Below are 15900 nucleotides of genomic sequence, written 5' to 3' on the forward strand. Positions count from 1 at the left end.
ATTGTGGAGAGGAAGAGGGAGGCCTTCCTACTGGGGTTTGGGGCAGAGGCTGGCTGAGAAGGGAGGGACTTCAGGCAGCTGCGGAACCCAGTAACTCTCCCCAGGACATCCCCACTAAGGTCTTTATTCTGGCTTGTTCCAATATCCCTTTCCCACCACAAACCCTCCATTCACCCCTTCCCTAACTTCAGAATAAAGACACCTGTTTGTATTTTAACAGAACAAACTGTCTATTTATCTTTCATTTAAAAAAGCTGGGGAGCGAGAGGGGACCTCAGAGTTGACAGTGGTGTGGTGGGTAGCTGGATTTCCCACCTTGGGTGCGGGGACCTCGTTGAACTTGGGGTTGGATGGATCCTGGGACCACAGGGAGTAGGGAGGAGAGGGGGAAGAGGGACCGAGCATGGGCATTGCTTGGAGAGGGAGCAGAGGCATCACTCGGGGAGGGGGAATGGGCATAGTTGGGGGGCAGGAGGGTAGTAGGCAGGAGCAGGGAGAGCAGCTGGGTGTGCCAACATTTCCTGCATCATGGCACACGTTATTGCCCTGTCGCATGAGCTGGTTCCACATGCGAGTCCGCCACTCTGCGTTCTCCTGGACCTTCTGTGCCAGGGTCTGCTGCCTCATCAGCTCCTTCTGGACCCTGGAGCACTTTCGGTCCCCCGGGGTCAGGCAGCTGGCTCAGGTGGCATGGCTTACCCCTCAGTCCCAACTGGTCTGCCTGAGGAGAATAAAAAGAGGGAGAGGCGGATCCATGCAGACACTGTCCTTGAGGCCATGCCTTCCTCTGTGAGTAGCGACTTACAGTCCTCAGCCAGAGGAGGGGGATGTCCCAGGAGCAAGGCCATATATAGCCTGCACAACAGGCCCTGCGTCACAGGAGCTCTGAGGTGCCCAGGGAACCATGCTGGCTGCTTCCCTCCTTCCCCCATGGACAAGCAGGCAAGGGAAGTGTCTGGCCACAATGGGATCCCCTGGGCAGCAGAGGAGCTGGGAGCAGCCTGGTCCTCTCTGGGGCCCGTACACACACCTGCGCCTTGAGGCGCTGTCGGTGGGAGCGGGTGATGCCTTGCATGTGCAGGCATGCCCGTGTGCTGGGTGTGGCACTCCTTGGGGTGTCGGGGCCTGTGCCTGCACCATTGTGGCTAGCCTTCTTCTAACGGTGTCTGGTGGTGGGAGGGTATCCCCCTCTCTGGGGCCAGACTTGTGTGTGGCCTCCCCTGAGCCTGAGAGTGGGAGCCTGGGTGGGCTGAGGGGCTGCCTGTTGAGTCCACATGGCACACAATAACGCTGCATGTGATTCCACATGCACGGACTGCAACATGATGTCCAACCTGAGCAGGCTGAGTGACGCTCACACCCCTCCTGCCCTGCGCCCGCCTCCCCCGCCCTGTGTGTGAGACAAACTGAGAGCACTTACCTGAAGATCCCTCCCCAGCATCAGACGATGTCTGGGACACATCCTGGCTCACAGCAACTGGCTACAAGGACAGCGTCACTGTGGCCATGTCGTCACTGTGGCCACTGTCCCTCATCCTTGTCGTCCTCTGTGACCTCCTGGCGGGCAATACTGGGCATCTTGAGCCCAGATCCACAATAGGGATGGGGAAAGGGCTTCCTCACCCTCCAGGATCTGGTGCAGCTCGGTGAAGTAGGGGCGGGTGTGGGGTCCTGCCCCAGAGCCTGACCTGTGCTCTCTGGCCCTCATTTATCCCTGGCGGAGCTCCTTCACCTTACTCCAGACCTGTTTCAAGGTCCGGAGTAGGTGTCCCCGCTCTGCCAGGGACTTGGCCATCCAGCCATAAATGTTCATATTGTGGCAAGTGGAGCGGAGATCCTGTAGTGTCTCCTGAGCAGGATCTCTGTGCCAGATCACAAGGGTGCCCGCCACTTGGAACCCCTCGGTGGGTCCTGGGAGCCCTGGTTGTGTTCCCTGCGAGAGCCAGGGAGGTCTCGGGAGGCTTGTGGTTGTGCCATGGGTCAGAAGGCCTGTGGCAGGGACAGCTGCATGGTCAGGGTGCTGATCTCAGGCCGGCTTCCTGCCACAAGGCTTGTCCAGGGTGCCTGTAGCTTTAAGAGGTGCCAGGAGACAGGAACTATAGAGTTGTGATTACTTTGGATGGAGTGGCCACCAGGGCACCTGTGTTATTTCCTGACGGCCTCTTCTTTCAAAAGAAAACCCTCTTCCTCGTCTACACATGCCTTTTTCTGAAAGAGCTCTTTCAGAAAAAGCATTCTTCCTCATAGAAAGAGGTTTATAGCTGCCAGAAAAAATCCTCTGGTCTTTTAACTTTTTTTCGAAAGAATGTGATTGCTGTGTGGATGTAACTCAATTTTTTTCAGAAAAATGGCCATTTTTCCAAAAAAACTCCGCAGTGTAGACATTTCCTCACCCAGACTAGGGGATGCTTCCCAGTTAACCATTCCATATCCCAACTCTTGTCTGACCACTATGACCATTCTTAATGATGAAAAAAAAATTAGCCAAAAAATTTCACCCTGCTCTAGTCATAATAACGGTCAGCAGATCCAAAAGAACATTTCACAAATAAGTTTGTGCCCAGGGGAAACTACACATTTTTGTAAGGAACTTTGAATTGTTGTAAGTACATGCAACTTCCCTTAGCAGTGATATAGGGATTGCTGTTTGTGACCTTACTAGAAAGAACATCTCAGTTTAAAAGGGTTTAGAAAAATCAACACTGTTTCTAGAGACATTTATACAGCTGCATTTAGCTTAGAAACCATGAGCCATAAAGCCCACAAGGAAATATATAATAGAATGGTCTTTTTAACAAACAAAACAAAACAATGGAATTGTACACAAAGCCTTAATTTTATTGACATAATGTATGTAATGTTGTCTACTTTGGTAATAAATAGAATAAAAAAATTAAATGCATTTTGTTTGGTAGGCAGTGTTCACTTAGTAGCAGCAGCAGAACATTTCTGTTGCAACTACCATGATTTGTTACATAGCAGTTTGAGTTCAGAGAGATTTATTTAAATAGAAGCCTGACACACTTGTCTTTCTAGACAGCTTCCATGCACACCAATAAAGATGACTCTGGATGCTACTAGAAATGTCTCTGGGCTACTGTCTTTTTTTCAGTTTTACTCTAACATGCAATAAAAAAGGACTAGTAGCATAAAAAGGATATGTTTCAAATATAAAAATTCTCTTTATACAAATATATTTTTCTTTATAGTGCCTAATCACTCTTAAAATACAGCATCCTCGTAATAAGTGTTTGCAACAATATTAAAATAAATATTCTAGAGAAAAGTTCAGTTGCATCTGAAAACAGCAAAACAGATGCATATAAAACCTGATTTCATTATTAAGTCTAGTTCAAAGTTTTTGTTATTTATACAAACTGTGATAAAAAGCATTAAAGGTGTCTGACCTAACCACACAGAATATAACTCTTCAGCAGCTGGCTGTCCTGCCATTTACTCCAATTGGACTGCCCATATTAACATGCAGTCATCCAGTAAGATTTTGCAAGTCTCCTAGATTCCAAAAGGGAAATATTAACTCCCATGATAATCGTTTAACTGCTGAGGGAGGACATATGTTGAGCAGCTTGAAAGCCAACATCCTCTTTTTCCTTCATTCTCACTTGTATGCTTGGAGCTGTGCGGTGTTGTGAAAGGATATTTCCCTTTTCGGCAGTGTTGAGATACAGTAAGTGCATGAAGAATGAGTAGGAGGAAATATTCTGAGTGGGTCACAGGTGCAAAACTACCATTGTACCTTTTTTTCATTTTAGTGTTTTCCATTAACCTTGGGTTTAACATTCCTCCTCTGCCACCTTCCCCTCTTTCCAAACACACGTCAACAACATTTTTAAAAATTTTATGAAATGATTAAGTTGATCTAAAAAAGCTCCTACCTCTGCACATGATCTAGTTTTGTTCCAGAATAAAGCAGCTTTTACATGGAAGCCTGGCTTACCAGAACGAGTGGTAAATCTTCAAGGATATGCAATGCCTCACATACAATTGACCATTGGAGGGCAGCCACTTCCATAAATGTCATTTAGTGAGCTGTATCTGATGCCTCCTGAAAGTCTAAATCTGTGCGTGTTCCTGCGATTTCAGTGGTACTGGTCATGCGTCTCATGTTTTTGAGGTATGGTAATTTGTATTCCCCCATGTCCCACTCCAACGGTTAAGAGGAAGCATGTCCACCCATTCTTACAGCCTGGTCTCTTGCACTTCTTCTTCTGTCTCTTCCTGCAAGGCACTGATTTTGGGTCTTGACTTGCGCTTGCTTGAATTCCTGCGGTGTAGTGGGAAAAGCTTAAGGCGATCGGAGTAGCTGATAGCCTGCCTGAAGGAATTCTTTTCAATCAGCAGCTTCTGGATTGACTCGTATTGCCTCACTTTATTCTCTTCTATTACCTAATTAAACATATTTAATCAGTTAGACCTATATCAATAATGTTGCTAGAATTCAGTTTGCTAAATTAGCAAACAAGCTGGCACAGATTGACAGAAGGAGAACTTCAAGAACTTACATTGGGAAAAGAGAAAAAAAGTTGATTCTATGTAGTCTGAAATGTCAAATGACTAATTTTCGTTATAATTCAGAAAAATATTTGGGAAATATTCCTGGCACTCAATTTGAAAAATTGTTCTTTTTTTTTTCTCTTTTTAGCTCACTTATAAAATGTGAGACCTAAATCCCCAAATATGTTTTATTTTATCAGCATTACTGAGAAATGACTTCTGATATTTTGATGGGGACTGAAAAAATCCAGGTGGCATTCATGATAGAATTACAAAGAGTTATATTATAAAGAGCTTCATAATACAATAAATCCACTTGAAGATAAGCAAGGAAGGGGCTAACCAGGGGAATATAAGACAAAGCACTAGAAGGCTAGAGGAAGGGAACCCAGGGGGAGGGCTTTCCCTTCTCAAATTCAAGCTGTGTACACCTCAGAGGCTATACTGGAACAGCTTTGTCAGTGTAATTATGTCAGCATAACCCTGTAATGCAGGCATAGCCTATGCCAATGGAAGGAATGTTTCCATCTGTAGAAACACCACCTCTCCCTACAAAATTAGCTGTGTCAATGGAAGCATTCTTCTGTTGACATAACCATATCTACACTGAGCTTAGGCTTCATCTTTTGCACCCAGGTACATCCTGGAATGTATTTGGGTTAGCAGGAGCATGGAGAAGAATAGGGGAAAGCACCACATTTTACCCATGTCAAGTTTTAATAGGTTATAAACACCAAGTTATAAAACTTTGAGCCTTAATATTTCAGTGTGGATCAAAACCACTCTTTCTCCACACTCCAATACCCCATCTTCTTCAATTCAGATCATGTGGACTTGTTAGAGTATATTTCCAGCACAGGGCAAGATGAGCGGGCAAAGATATGAGTAGGTATATGATGTATATTGGATAGATGGTAGTGGTAGTTGGGGAACTGACTGGATCCCTTATCTTTTCATTTCCAAATAGTCTCATTTTTAAAAAATTTAAATAGTTCTCAAATGTTTGGAAAGAATCAGGTGTTACCTGATAACACTGAAATACATTTTAACCATGTGTTAGAAGGTTTTTGTTTGTGAATTAATATGTATAACTAGACAGGACCTTAATAAATCAGATTCCACAATGTTCTATGCAAAGAACTCCTTCTTTTACATGAGCATATAGTTCAGTATAAAGTATAACAGTGTTTCAAAAGGATCCCATTAATCCACTTCCATTTTAGATTACATTTTTGCTACCCAATTCTATAGCAATGCAACTATACAATTGCTATAATTAAAAGAGAAAACCATACACTTAACCAAATGTATATGGAGGAAAATATTCTGAGTTATATGCTAGCAAAAGAAATATTAAAATAGCTTACTCTCTGAGCATAACTGTCTGGATAAAAATTCTTAGAGAGTAGTTAAAAATGGTTCACAGTCATGCTGGAAGGGCATAACAAGTGGGGTTCCACAGGGATCTATTTTGGGACCAGTTCTATTCAATATCCTCATCAATGATTTAGAGGATAGCATACAGAGTATGCTTCTTAAGGACAAAGGCAAAGTTCTCTGCTTAGGAAGGAACAATCAGTTTCACACATACAGAATGGGAAGCGACTGTCTAGGAAGGAGTACTGCAGAAAGAGAAGTAGGGGTCATAGTGGACCACAAGCTAAATATGAGTCAGGACTGTGACACTTGCAAAAAAGTAAACACGATTCTAGAATGCAATAACCCATGCAAGACACGAGAAGTAATACTTCAGCTCTACTCTCCACTGATTAGACCTCATTGGAGTATTGTGTCTAATTCTGGGCACCACATTTCAAGAAAGATGTGGAGAAGGTTCAGAGAAGATCAACAGAAATGACTGAAGGTCTAGAAAACATGAGTTATGAGGGAAGACTGAAGGAATTGGACTTGTTTAGTTTAGAATAGAGAGGACTGCGGGGACATGATAGCAGCTTTTAAGTATCGAAAAGGGTGTTACAAGGAGGAGGGAGAAAAATTGTATCCTTGGCCTCTGAGGCTAGGACAAGAAGCAATGGGCTTAAACTTCAGCAAGGGAGGTTTAGGTTGGACATTAGGAAAAACTTCCTAACTGTCAGGGTGGTGAAACACTGGAATAACTTGCCTAGGGAGGTTGTGGAATCTCCATCACTGGAGATATTTAAGAGCAGGCTGGACAGACATCTATCAGGGATGAGCTAGATGGTGCTTAATCCTGCTGTGAGGGGAGGGGACTGGACTTGATCTCTTGAGGTCCCTTTCAGTTCTATGATTCCATGTACAATATGATAACAATTCTCAAGCACTTCAAGACAATTAGCATAAAGAAGGCACCAGGTATTTGAACCAACTCTGGACAGCAGATGTGACTAATGTAGTGATAGAAGAGTTACTTAAAATATTGTGCAAAGTCCATCTCTACTAATTATAAGGACATCAGTTTAAAAAAAACAACACTCACCAAAAATTGCTGACATTCCAACATTGCTTCTAGTCTGTGTTCTGAGAGTATTACTGTACAGTTTGCAAATGCATGCTTGAGAGTTTTTCTAATCACCTGGAAAGCTCTGAAAAGGAAAATAATTTGGACATGTACAATGTTATACAGAAATTGGCCCATTTTAAGAAGATTATAAATTTTTAGCCTTTTGATACTGAGCTACACCTTGTAAAGATTTAGAATGATACAAAATTATATTCCTGCTACAGTTAATTATAAATTTTAAGTTGTAATTAAATTTTAACACATTTTTATAATTCTAAGATGTGCGTAGAAATTTATGATGTCCCTTTTAGTATATATGCTATCCATTATTATCACTATTATGGGGTAATTCCCCTATTTCTCTGTCTTAAGTAGAAATGAGTTGAACTAGTTCATTTTCCGTCCAAAACAGCAGCAATTTTTAGTTAGGCCCATGATTTTCTCAGTTCAGTGTATAAATAAATGTGTGTTGTGTACCTATATGAAGTGCCACACTCAGAGTATTCCCCACTGCAATTTGAAACATATGTCTGGTTCATGCCAGCTGACTCAGGCTCATGAAGCTTGGACTTCAGGGCTATTTAATTGCAGCATACCCTGTGGGAGGATCCCAGAGCTTGGCTGCAGCCCTAGCCAGAATGTCTACAACACAATTAAACAGCCCCTCAGCCCAAGTCAACTGGCACAGGTCATGTGCCAGTGTCTAACTGCAAGGTAGACACCCTCAGTGGTGTTTCTGAGAACTGCACGATAACATTGCTCAATGCTGCGGGATGGTTTGCAGTTGGGCCACCACCAAACGCTCACTTGGGTCATCAAGCTATTAAAATAATGAGAGATGGAATTAGTGCTAACCATGTTTTGTACTCACACACACTGACAATTACTGACTTTTTAAGTCTCTGGACCTTGAAAAGGCATCAATGTGTAATCTTTGGCCTGCAGTTTTTCTCATGCACCAGTGTACAATGTCTAAGGCATTAATATCTCTACCAAGTGCTGTCTCAGGTGTGCAGTTCCTGAGAATTGCATCCAAAAATGGTTGCTATTAGGGCTGTCAATGTGCATTAATGCCTGTGATTAACGCAGAGCACAATTAATGCGTTAATTTTTTAAATGCATTAATCACAAGCGTTTCTGCAGTGATTAATCACGCCACTAGGGCATTTCAAAGGGGCAGCACAGTGGGAGCCCAGAATCAGCTGGAGTCCCCAACTGACCCCGGGCTCCCTGCAGTGGTGTCCCTTTGAAACCATGGTGTTTTAAAGGGGCAGCACCCCACAGTTGATCCCGGGCTCCCACGATGCTGCCCCTCTGAATCACTGCAGAGGTGTTTCAAAGGGGCAGCCCAACTTGGAGCCCAGGGTCAGCTGGAGTCTTATTATTGTTTAACGGTGCGATTAATCATGATTAATTTTTTAAATCACTTGACAGCCCTAGCTGCTATTATAAGAGAAAGAGATTTACAATGTAATAAGAAACAAAAAAGATGTATTTTTTATGTACAGTCACTGTTTTTTTATAGGCGGAAAATAATTTTATTTCAAACCAGTAAAAGACACTGTTAGGCTGTGTCTACATTGGTGCGATCTTGCGCCAAAGCAGCCGCTTTTGCGCAAAACATGCTGCCTGTCTACACTGGCGGGGAGTTCTTGCGCAAGAACACTGACGTTCTAATGTGTGAAATCAGTGTTTCTTGTGCAAGAACTATGATGCTCCCACTCAGGAATAAACCCTCTTGCGCAACTGTTCTTTTGCAAGAGGCCAGTGTAGACAGGCAACATGAATTTCTTGTGCAAGAAAGCCCGATGGCTAAAATGGCCATTGAAGCTTTCTTGCACATCTCTTGCGCAAAAGTACATGCCAGTGTAGATGCTGTCTTGCGCAAATACTTTAATGCAAGAACTCTTGCGTTAAAGAGTATTTGTGCAAGATCATGCCAATGTAGACACAGCTTACAATAGTCAAGTGGTGATATAGTGAATGAATTCACTATAGGAATTCTCTCTCCTTTTTTTAATCCCTTGCTCTAGCCTCAGTGAATTTTTAACCAAATATTGTAGATTTTGCTCTGGAAGCAATATTGTTTTAAGTTTCAGCCAAAAGATCACCTGTTTTTATTGGTGAGTTATAAAATGCTAAAATGGGAGTTCATTCCAGGCAGTTGTCTCATCGTTTCCTTGTGTTCCCTCCCATCCGTTTGCTAGATCACTGTAGCCTTCCACTTATATTGTAAATGCTTTGGGGCAGGGATTGTCTGTGTTATGTGTTTGTACATTAACTAGCTTAATGAGGCCTTGCCCTCTAGTTGCTACTGTGCTGGAAATAATAATTAGTAATCAACAGTAATGTGGTCTTGCGTATTGAGCATAGGGCTAGCAGCCAGAATTCCTGGGTTTCTAAACCTAGTTGTGATACTGACTTGCTTTGTGGACTCAGTCAATTTGCTTAACTCTTTGGGTCAAATTGAGACCTCATGTAGTTAATGGAGTTATACTCCTATATTAGGATGAATTTGGCCTTCTGTGTTAGTTTCCCCACACGTATAATGTACCTATATCCCAGATGTGGTGTTAGTACCCTTTGAAGTAAGCTGTAAATACTTTATTAAGTGGTTAATTGTGATTTGAATTGTACACCAACACGAGGGTGGTGTAAAAACTTTGCGGAGTACCCAGACCTTCTGAATGTGCAGCAGTAAGTGAGGATACTTGCCTACTTACTTTCTGCTTGGAACAGCTGAGCAGAGAAAAGTAGGGATGATACTTGCTGTCTACCATACACACCCTGGAAGAGTAGCTGAGCTCAATGCAGGGGTTGTAATTTACCACTGATACAGGTCACCTGTAAATTATTAATCTTCCTGGAGCAAAAAGAAAGCATGGGCAGGACAGCCTGTAATGCACAATGCCTCCCAGGGTAGCTACGGGGACAGTATAATTTACATATCATCCTTTCAGGAATGTACCCTAAAAATGACTAAAACTGTGACAAAATAACTTTCTCTGTCCTGCTTGCCTCATTGGCTTCCCAATCTCACACTGGAATATAGTAAAGAATCAGGAAAACTTACATAGGATCAAGATGAGCACTTGGTTCATCAAGCAGCAGAATTTTAGCTTTACTGAGAACTGATCTGGCAAGACACATCAATTGTTTGTGCCCATGGCTGAGGACACAGCCACCATCTAGAAGAACAAAATCAAGCTGGCCTGGAAAATGCTCTATTACAGACTTCAGTCCAACCTGTAGGAGATAAAAATCAAAGCAGAAAGCTGTATAACAGAAATTGGTGCTGCTGGCAGTTTTTTACAGCACCCCATCCTTTTCTGTCTTTTGATTCTGAAACTGAACAGAAAATGTGAACTGAAGCAATGAGAGTCCTGGATATAAAAGTATCCAAAACAAAGAGTTGGAAGACGTGAAAGATCGTACATTTCTACGTCAGACTGAACACTGTCAGAACATGAGAGGTAGAGTTATTTGCTTGTAAGACATAATGAAATTTGGTGTTTTGACCAAAACGTTCTGACTTAACAGTCTAAAATGAAAGCAGCTCTTTTATTCAGTTGTGATGTGCGTCATCAGTAATGCCGAGGGAAGATGTTTCCAAAAGCAGTCAGGGTTCCTTAGTTACAAGAAGCAGATTTCTCACACAGTGCACTACACCAGGAGAAAAATAATAAAGATCTCCAGAGCAGTTGTAACCATGGCTTTGAGACCACTTTCATTTACTTCTTCCCTTGTCTGAAAGATGGTAAGAAAGCTACATATCTCGAATTCTGTGTATTTAGTAAAATACTTCTGGCATCACCATCTGCTCTCGGAGCACTGTGAGTCTTGGTCCAAATGGGATAAGAATTTGCCCTACAGACTGTAAAATTTTTTGCATCAAACTGGAATTCAAGGGCAACTGAATTGCCTTCCATTTGTGTTCTGGGGTGCTTCTTTTCCCTCTTGGAGTTAAATCAATTCTGTATCCCACTATGAAATATTTTAGCTTGTTTCCTCAAAAAGCCTAGATTCACTGCAGTCTTTGGCCTGGACAATCTTTTAGGGGCATCATCTCAGAAATTTTTATCTTACCAACTGCTTTTGTGAAATCCAAAACTCAACAATGTACATTATTGTATTATGATAAGATATGCCACAAGTTAACTTGCAGTAAAACTGAAAACAGTAGTTATAAAAGGCATAAACTGACTTTGCAAAAGCAATTTGAAATTTTGCAACTAATTTTAATTCTGAATCACAAGGCAGGAAGAATTCCAAATCCACTTCCTTCTCATCTAACATAGGAGCTCCAGTAAAGCAAAATGCCTAAGCCCAGATGAAGAAGGTCTGAAGAATTCAGTTGGCTGTTTGGTTTGGTGGGGGGGGGGGGTTCAGCAGCATACCAACTGTATGAAGGCACTCATCACTTTTTCACTCCTCAACTATGTCACTCAGAGTATGTCTACACTGCAACGCTATTTCAGGATACTGGAGTATCCTGAAATAGCTATCCCACGTCTTCACAGCAAGCCCATTATTTTGGGCTCACTATTCCAACATCCCTGTAAACCTCATTCTACAAGACACAAGGGATATTTCAGAATAGCACTTTATTTCGAAATTTGGCACTGTGTAGACAGCGCCAAATGACTAAATAAACTATTTCTAAATAGCATTGAAATAAGATATGTAATTTGCTTAGCTCAAATTGCGTATCTTTTTTCTAGTTACGGTGCTGTGTAGACACACCCTCACTGTCTGAGCGAGCCAACTGAGCCAATTATACAATAAACAGACTCTAGAAAGGATACTTTCCCTTTAAAACAATGTCTGCACTAGTCACAAGGCCAAATTTTGTTCTAATGCATATTCTTGTAGATCTCTTCATACTGATGCAGTTGCACAAATGTGACAGAGTGAAATTTGGCTTATAGAACTTGCATAGCACTGTAACATGATGCTGCTAGAACATTGGGCTACCACCACAGTGAAGTGTTCGAACTTAGTCATTCCATACTTTGACTTAAACTACAGAAATTCTTAGGCTAGGGTACTGATCTTGGTTGTAAGAGCCCATTAGTTCAAAGCCCCTTTTAACTTGATAAGGAGAAGGAATTGGAGTGCATTCTCAGGTGCTTTGCCCAATGGACTGTAAAAGTTTTTCATCAAAGTTTTAGGCTTCAGTGCAGTTCACAAAATTTCATCTGCACTTGGTAGGCACCTGTGGTTTTGCACTGAATCACACTGAAGCTTTGGATCAGATGCCTCATGCTAAAGAGGGTCCTCTGCTGAGACTTGCCAGCCAATTTAGGTACCTCCTGCAGCCTAGATTTGATGCCTAGCTCTAAGAAAGGAGCAGGGTTTAGCATTCACTCCTGTTGTCAGCCTTAATCATAGGCTAGCTTAGTTTGGTACTTTGGAATGAGATTCACAAAACCCAGCATGCTAAGTGGAAAGCAGTCTCTCCCCCTGTACTGTATCTGAAGCTTAGCCACCTAACTCAGGTTTTGTGAATTCTAGGGCAAATTAGGCATTGCAACACTCAGCTTTACAACATCAAAGTACCATTGTGAACCTAGTCTCTTGATCTTAAAGGTGAGCTGCAAAAGGTGTTATTAAGTTCTGCAGTAGCTGCTGAATGTCCTCATTACAACCTGCAGCATTACAAGTGGAGCACACGCATTTAATCCAGAAAAAGGTAACAATTTTTTTTACGCCATTCTCCCCAGGTCACACCAGCTGTTAGCATTCACTAACAAACCATAGCTTTCAAGGGAGCACAGAGTCCATACACAATCAGATCAATCCTGGGTTCTTTTAAATCAAAATGGGAGTCTAACAGTTCTTTTTTAGATATATATTGGTATCTAAAATAATAAATTGAAAAACTGTGGTATAAAGGGTTTTTTTTCTTAAAGGGGCTTTCCTGACTCATTATGGTATATTCCAGATGGTCCCTACTTCCTAATAATACACACTTTAAAATAAAAATTCTTCTAGTATTATAAAAAGGACTAAATCTTAAATCTCCTTCTTTGTACCTAGAGAAGAAATTCTCAACACACACATACACACAATCCCCCTCCCCCTCCCAAAAACCACACTAGAATTTGCTTGTCTATTCAACAGTGGGAGCAGTGTCCCATGCCTGGGAGGCACAGGCTCCAAACAGACTAAGTGAGGCGAGCCAAGATTGCTATTCCCTCTCAGCTACTCATGCTTGAAAACTTTCAAATATGAGTGACAGAAACATTGTTTTTGAGCAAACTAAAATGTTCATAGTGTCTGCATGTCTCAATAGATCAAATTATGTTTTAAAATGTTTTTTTCCATTTGAAAACCAAAATTTTCACTTAGAAATAAACATTCAATTTACTACTGAAAATTTTGATGTAAGTGGGCTCATCCCCCATCATTTTTGTCAGAATTTTCCAGGGAGAGACAAAAAAATTCTGATCAGCTGTAGTTTCAACCCAACTCCTACTGCGTATTTCTGAAACTTCCACTACAGTCTTTCTAGGGGGCTGGCAAGGAACAGTCCTGGCTCTCTCTTTCTGGGATGTGAGGAAATAAAAACAAGAACCTTCTGTTGTAGACCTTGTGGGCAGGGAGAGAAAGACAGCAGACTATGCACCAATACCAGAGCTGCCATACCTTCAGGGAAGAAGGAATTTGTCTGCTGCTGATTATCTGACTCTCTTGTCCATTCTAAGGGATGAATGGTACAGGTGAGACAGTGACCAGGTGGCATGTTTGAGGGTGGTCATGACTGAGCAGGGCTGACTGGGAAGAAACAAAAGGAGGCAAAGACTGATAATGACTGGGGATGGGGAGGGGAACTGAGCGAGCAAGAGGCAGGGATAAACTGTTGGAAGGGGGCATGTAATGAACCATACAGAATCTTCTGAGCTTTAAAGGAGCACTTTATTGGGCATAAGACTGTCCACCCCAATTGTCAAGCATGTGGGGGGAAAAAAAACCCAGAGAAGGTATAGGAACAGAGCAGTGCCCTGCATCTTAACTGAAGAGCCTTTGGGGGTAAAGGTGCCATTTGTAAACCCCAGAGATTGTTCAGTATGAGCAGATAAATGAAGCGCCTGAAAAGTGCTGCAATCAGGTGATACTCATCACATGATCAGGAGCTCATGGGAGGAGCTGGTATTCTCTTTGAAGGGAACAGTGAGCCAGGGCCTAACGCTCTACTGCCTTGTATCTTATCACTAAGGCTAAGATTTAGTCACAGGATGTTTTTAATAAAAGTCATTGACAAGTCCTGGCCACTAAACAAATCACCAAAGCCTGAAGCCCTGCAGTTTGTGGGTGGCAAACAGCCTGAATGCTGCCATGGGGAAGGAAGTCATGGAGGTCACCTAAACTCAAGAAATTCACACCTGTCTCAAATAGCCTTAGTCATTACTTATGCCTGTGCAAAGTGCAGTGCTACCAGAGCTCCTTTGCAGCCTCTCTGAACAACATTAAATGACACATGTGCAGAACTTTGGGGAAGCAGGTTCAAAAATCTCATCTGAGAAAGACTTCCTTATGTTTCAAAGGTGCTTGGCATGTGTCCATCTTATTTCTGGGTTGTATAATTGTATGTTCCTCTCAATTTGTATGTAAGTATGTTGCTGACTACCCAAAAGCTGAGCTTGACCAGAGAGGTTGGCCACTACTGCCTAGATCCTGAAGTTAATACCTTTTCAACTGAATCTAAGCACTAGATGTGTGGCCCTGAGAGAGAAAGAGAGACTCTTAATGTTTGACACAGACTCTTGTGCTTTTTGAGGTTGCCACAGAAACAAGGGAGGGAAAGACTAGTGTTGATAAAGGTGCAAGAAGACTGTGGGGATTGACAATGCTGTACCCTAAATTAATCAGTCAGACAATGAAAGTTAAATGCACAGAGCGGTTTGCTTCACTTTTTTTCCCCGCTATCATATCTTGAAGTGTTGGCACTTCCTACCATGGTCTGATAAGCATTTTTCAAACATGGAGGGGAGGAGGGAGACTAGCTTTTTATATTCTATGTACATTATTCCCATTTTAATACAGTGTTGATAGTGGGCATATTTTGATTTCTATAGTACTGTGATTTTTTTTGCTCATGCTCATCTGGGGTCCAATCCTGTAAGAATTCATATATGAATAGAAAAACATGCACTATTCACGTGCATATATTTAAATATGTACACGTGTTTGCAGGAGAGAAGCTCTAGTTTGCATAATATAAGCTTATCTTTAGTTGAGAGAACTTTGTATTAACTGTTTTCCATTTAAAAATTTATGTATGGATTTATGTATCCAGGGGTGCTTGAAAGAACATAACCAAATCATCAACTTAGCAAGAAAACCACCAATTTCTTCCTGTTGGGTAAAATCAAATCTAAAGCTCCACTGTTTCCCCAATTCCCATGGGACTTCTAGTTAACACCATGCCAGAATGCATCTTTCCATGACATAAACTGCATGTAAGTATTGAAAGGAGTGATGTCACAAAGTGGTACATTCTGGGTCTTTTACTAAGCCAAGAAATGCTAGGGAATTGCACTGACTGAACATTTTTTTTTAATAAAGATTAGTTTAAAACTTATTACTAGGCTGAACACACATCTTCAATTCTTACTCTCAAGGCTGGCTCCCATAGTTGGGATATGAGATCCCTCTAGGATGCTTTTCATGCCAGCTTTATAGTTCATCTTGAAATAGTCTGGTTGAAAATTGTTGTCTAGTGACATTTTAATATGACTGGAAAAACAACAGAATGATAAATGGTGCAATGAATTTTCTAAATGAACTTCCTCATCTGTGTTTCTTGCTGGGTCATCCAGCAGAGCCACATCCTGAAACCTTACCTATGCTAAATAATAGATCAGAGTACTCGGACTGTGTTCTATGCAAGTTTTATTAAT

The 15900-nt window shown here is 41.9% G+C and overlaps 1 protein-coding gene across 1 annotated transcript in view; it reads right to left on the reverse strand.

The window, feature by feature from the left end:
• Positions 1–2817: 2817 nt before the first annotated feature.
• Positions 2818–15900, reverse strand: part of CFTR (CF transmembrane conductance regulator) — a 143957-nt gene continuing 130874 nt past the window's right edge. Inside the window, exons 25-27 of the mRNA XM_075929158.2 lie at positions 10071–10243; positions 6974–7079; positions 2818–4407 (exon numbers count right to left, since the gene is read on the reverse strand). Coding sequence (XP_075785273.2) covers positions 4201–4407; positions 6974–7079; positions 10071–10243 — 486 coding nt within the window. The 3' untranslated portion in view covers positions 2818–4200. The remainder of the gene's footprint in view (positions 4408–6973; positions 7080–10070; positions 10244–15900) is intronic.

The sequence above is a fragment of the Pelodiscus sinensis genome, chromosome 1 (assembly GCF_052426305.1).
Source record: "Pelodiscus sinensis isolate ZL-2025 chromosome 1, ASM5242630v1, whole genome shotgun sequence".
NCBI lineage: Eukaryota > Metazoa > Chordata > Testudines > Trionychidae > Pelodiscus > Pelodiscus sinensis.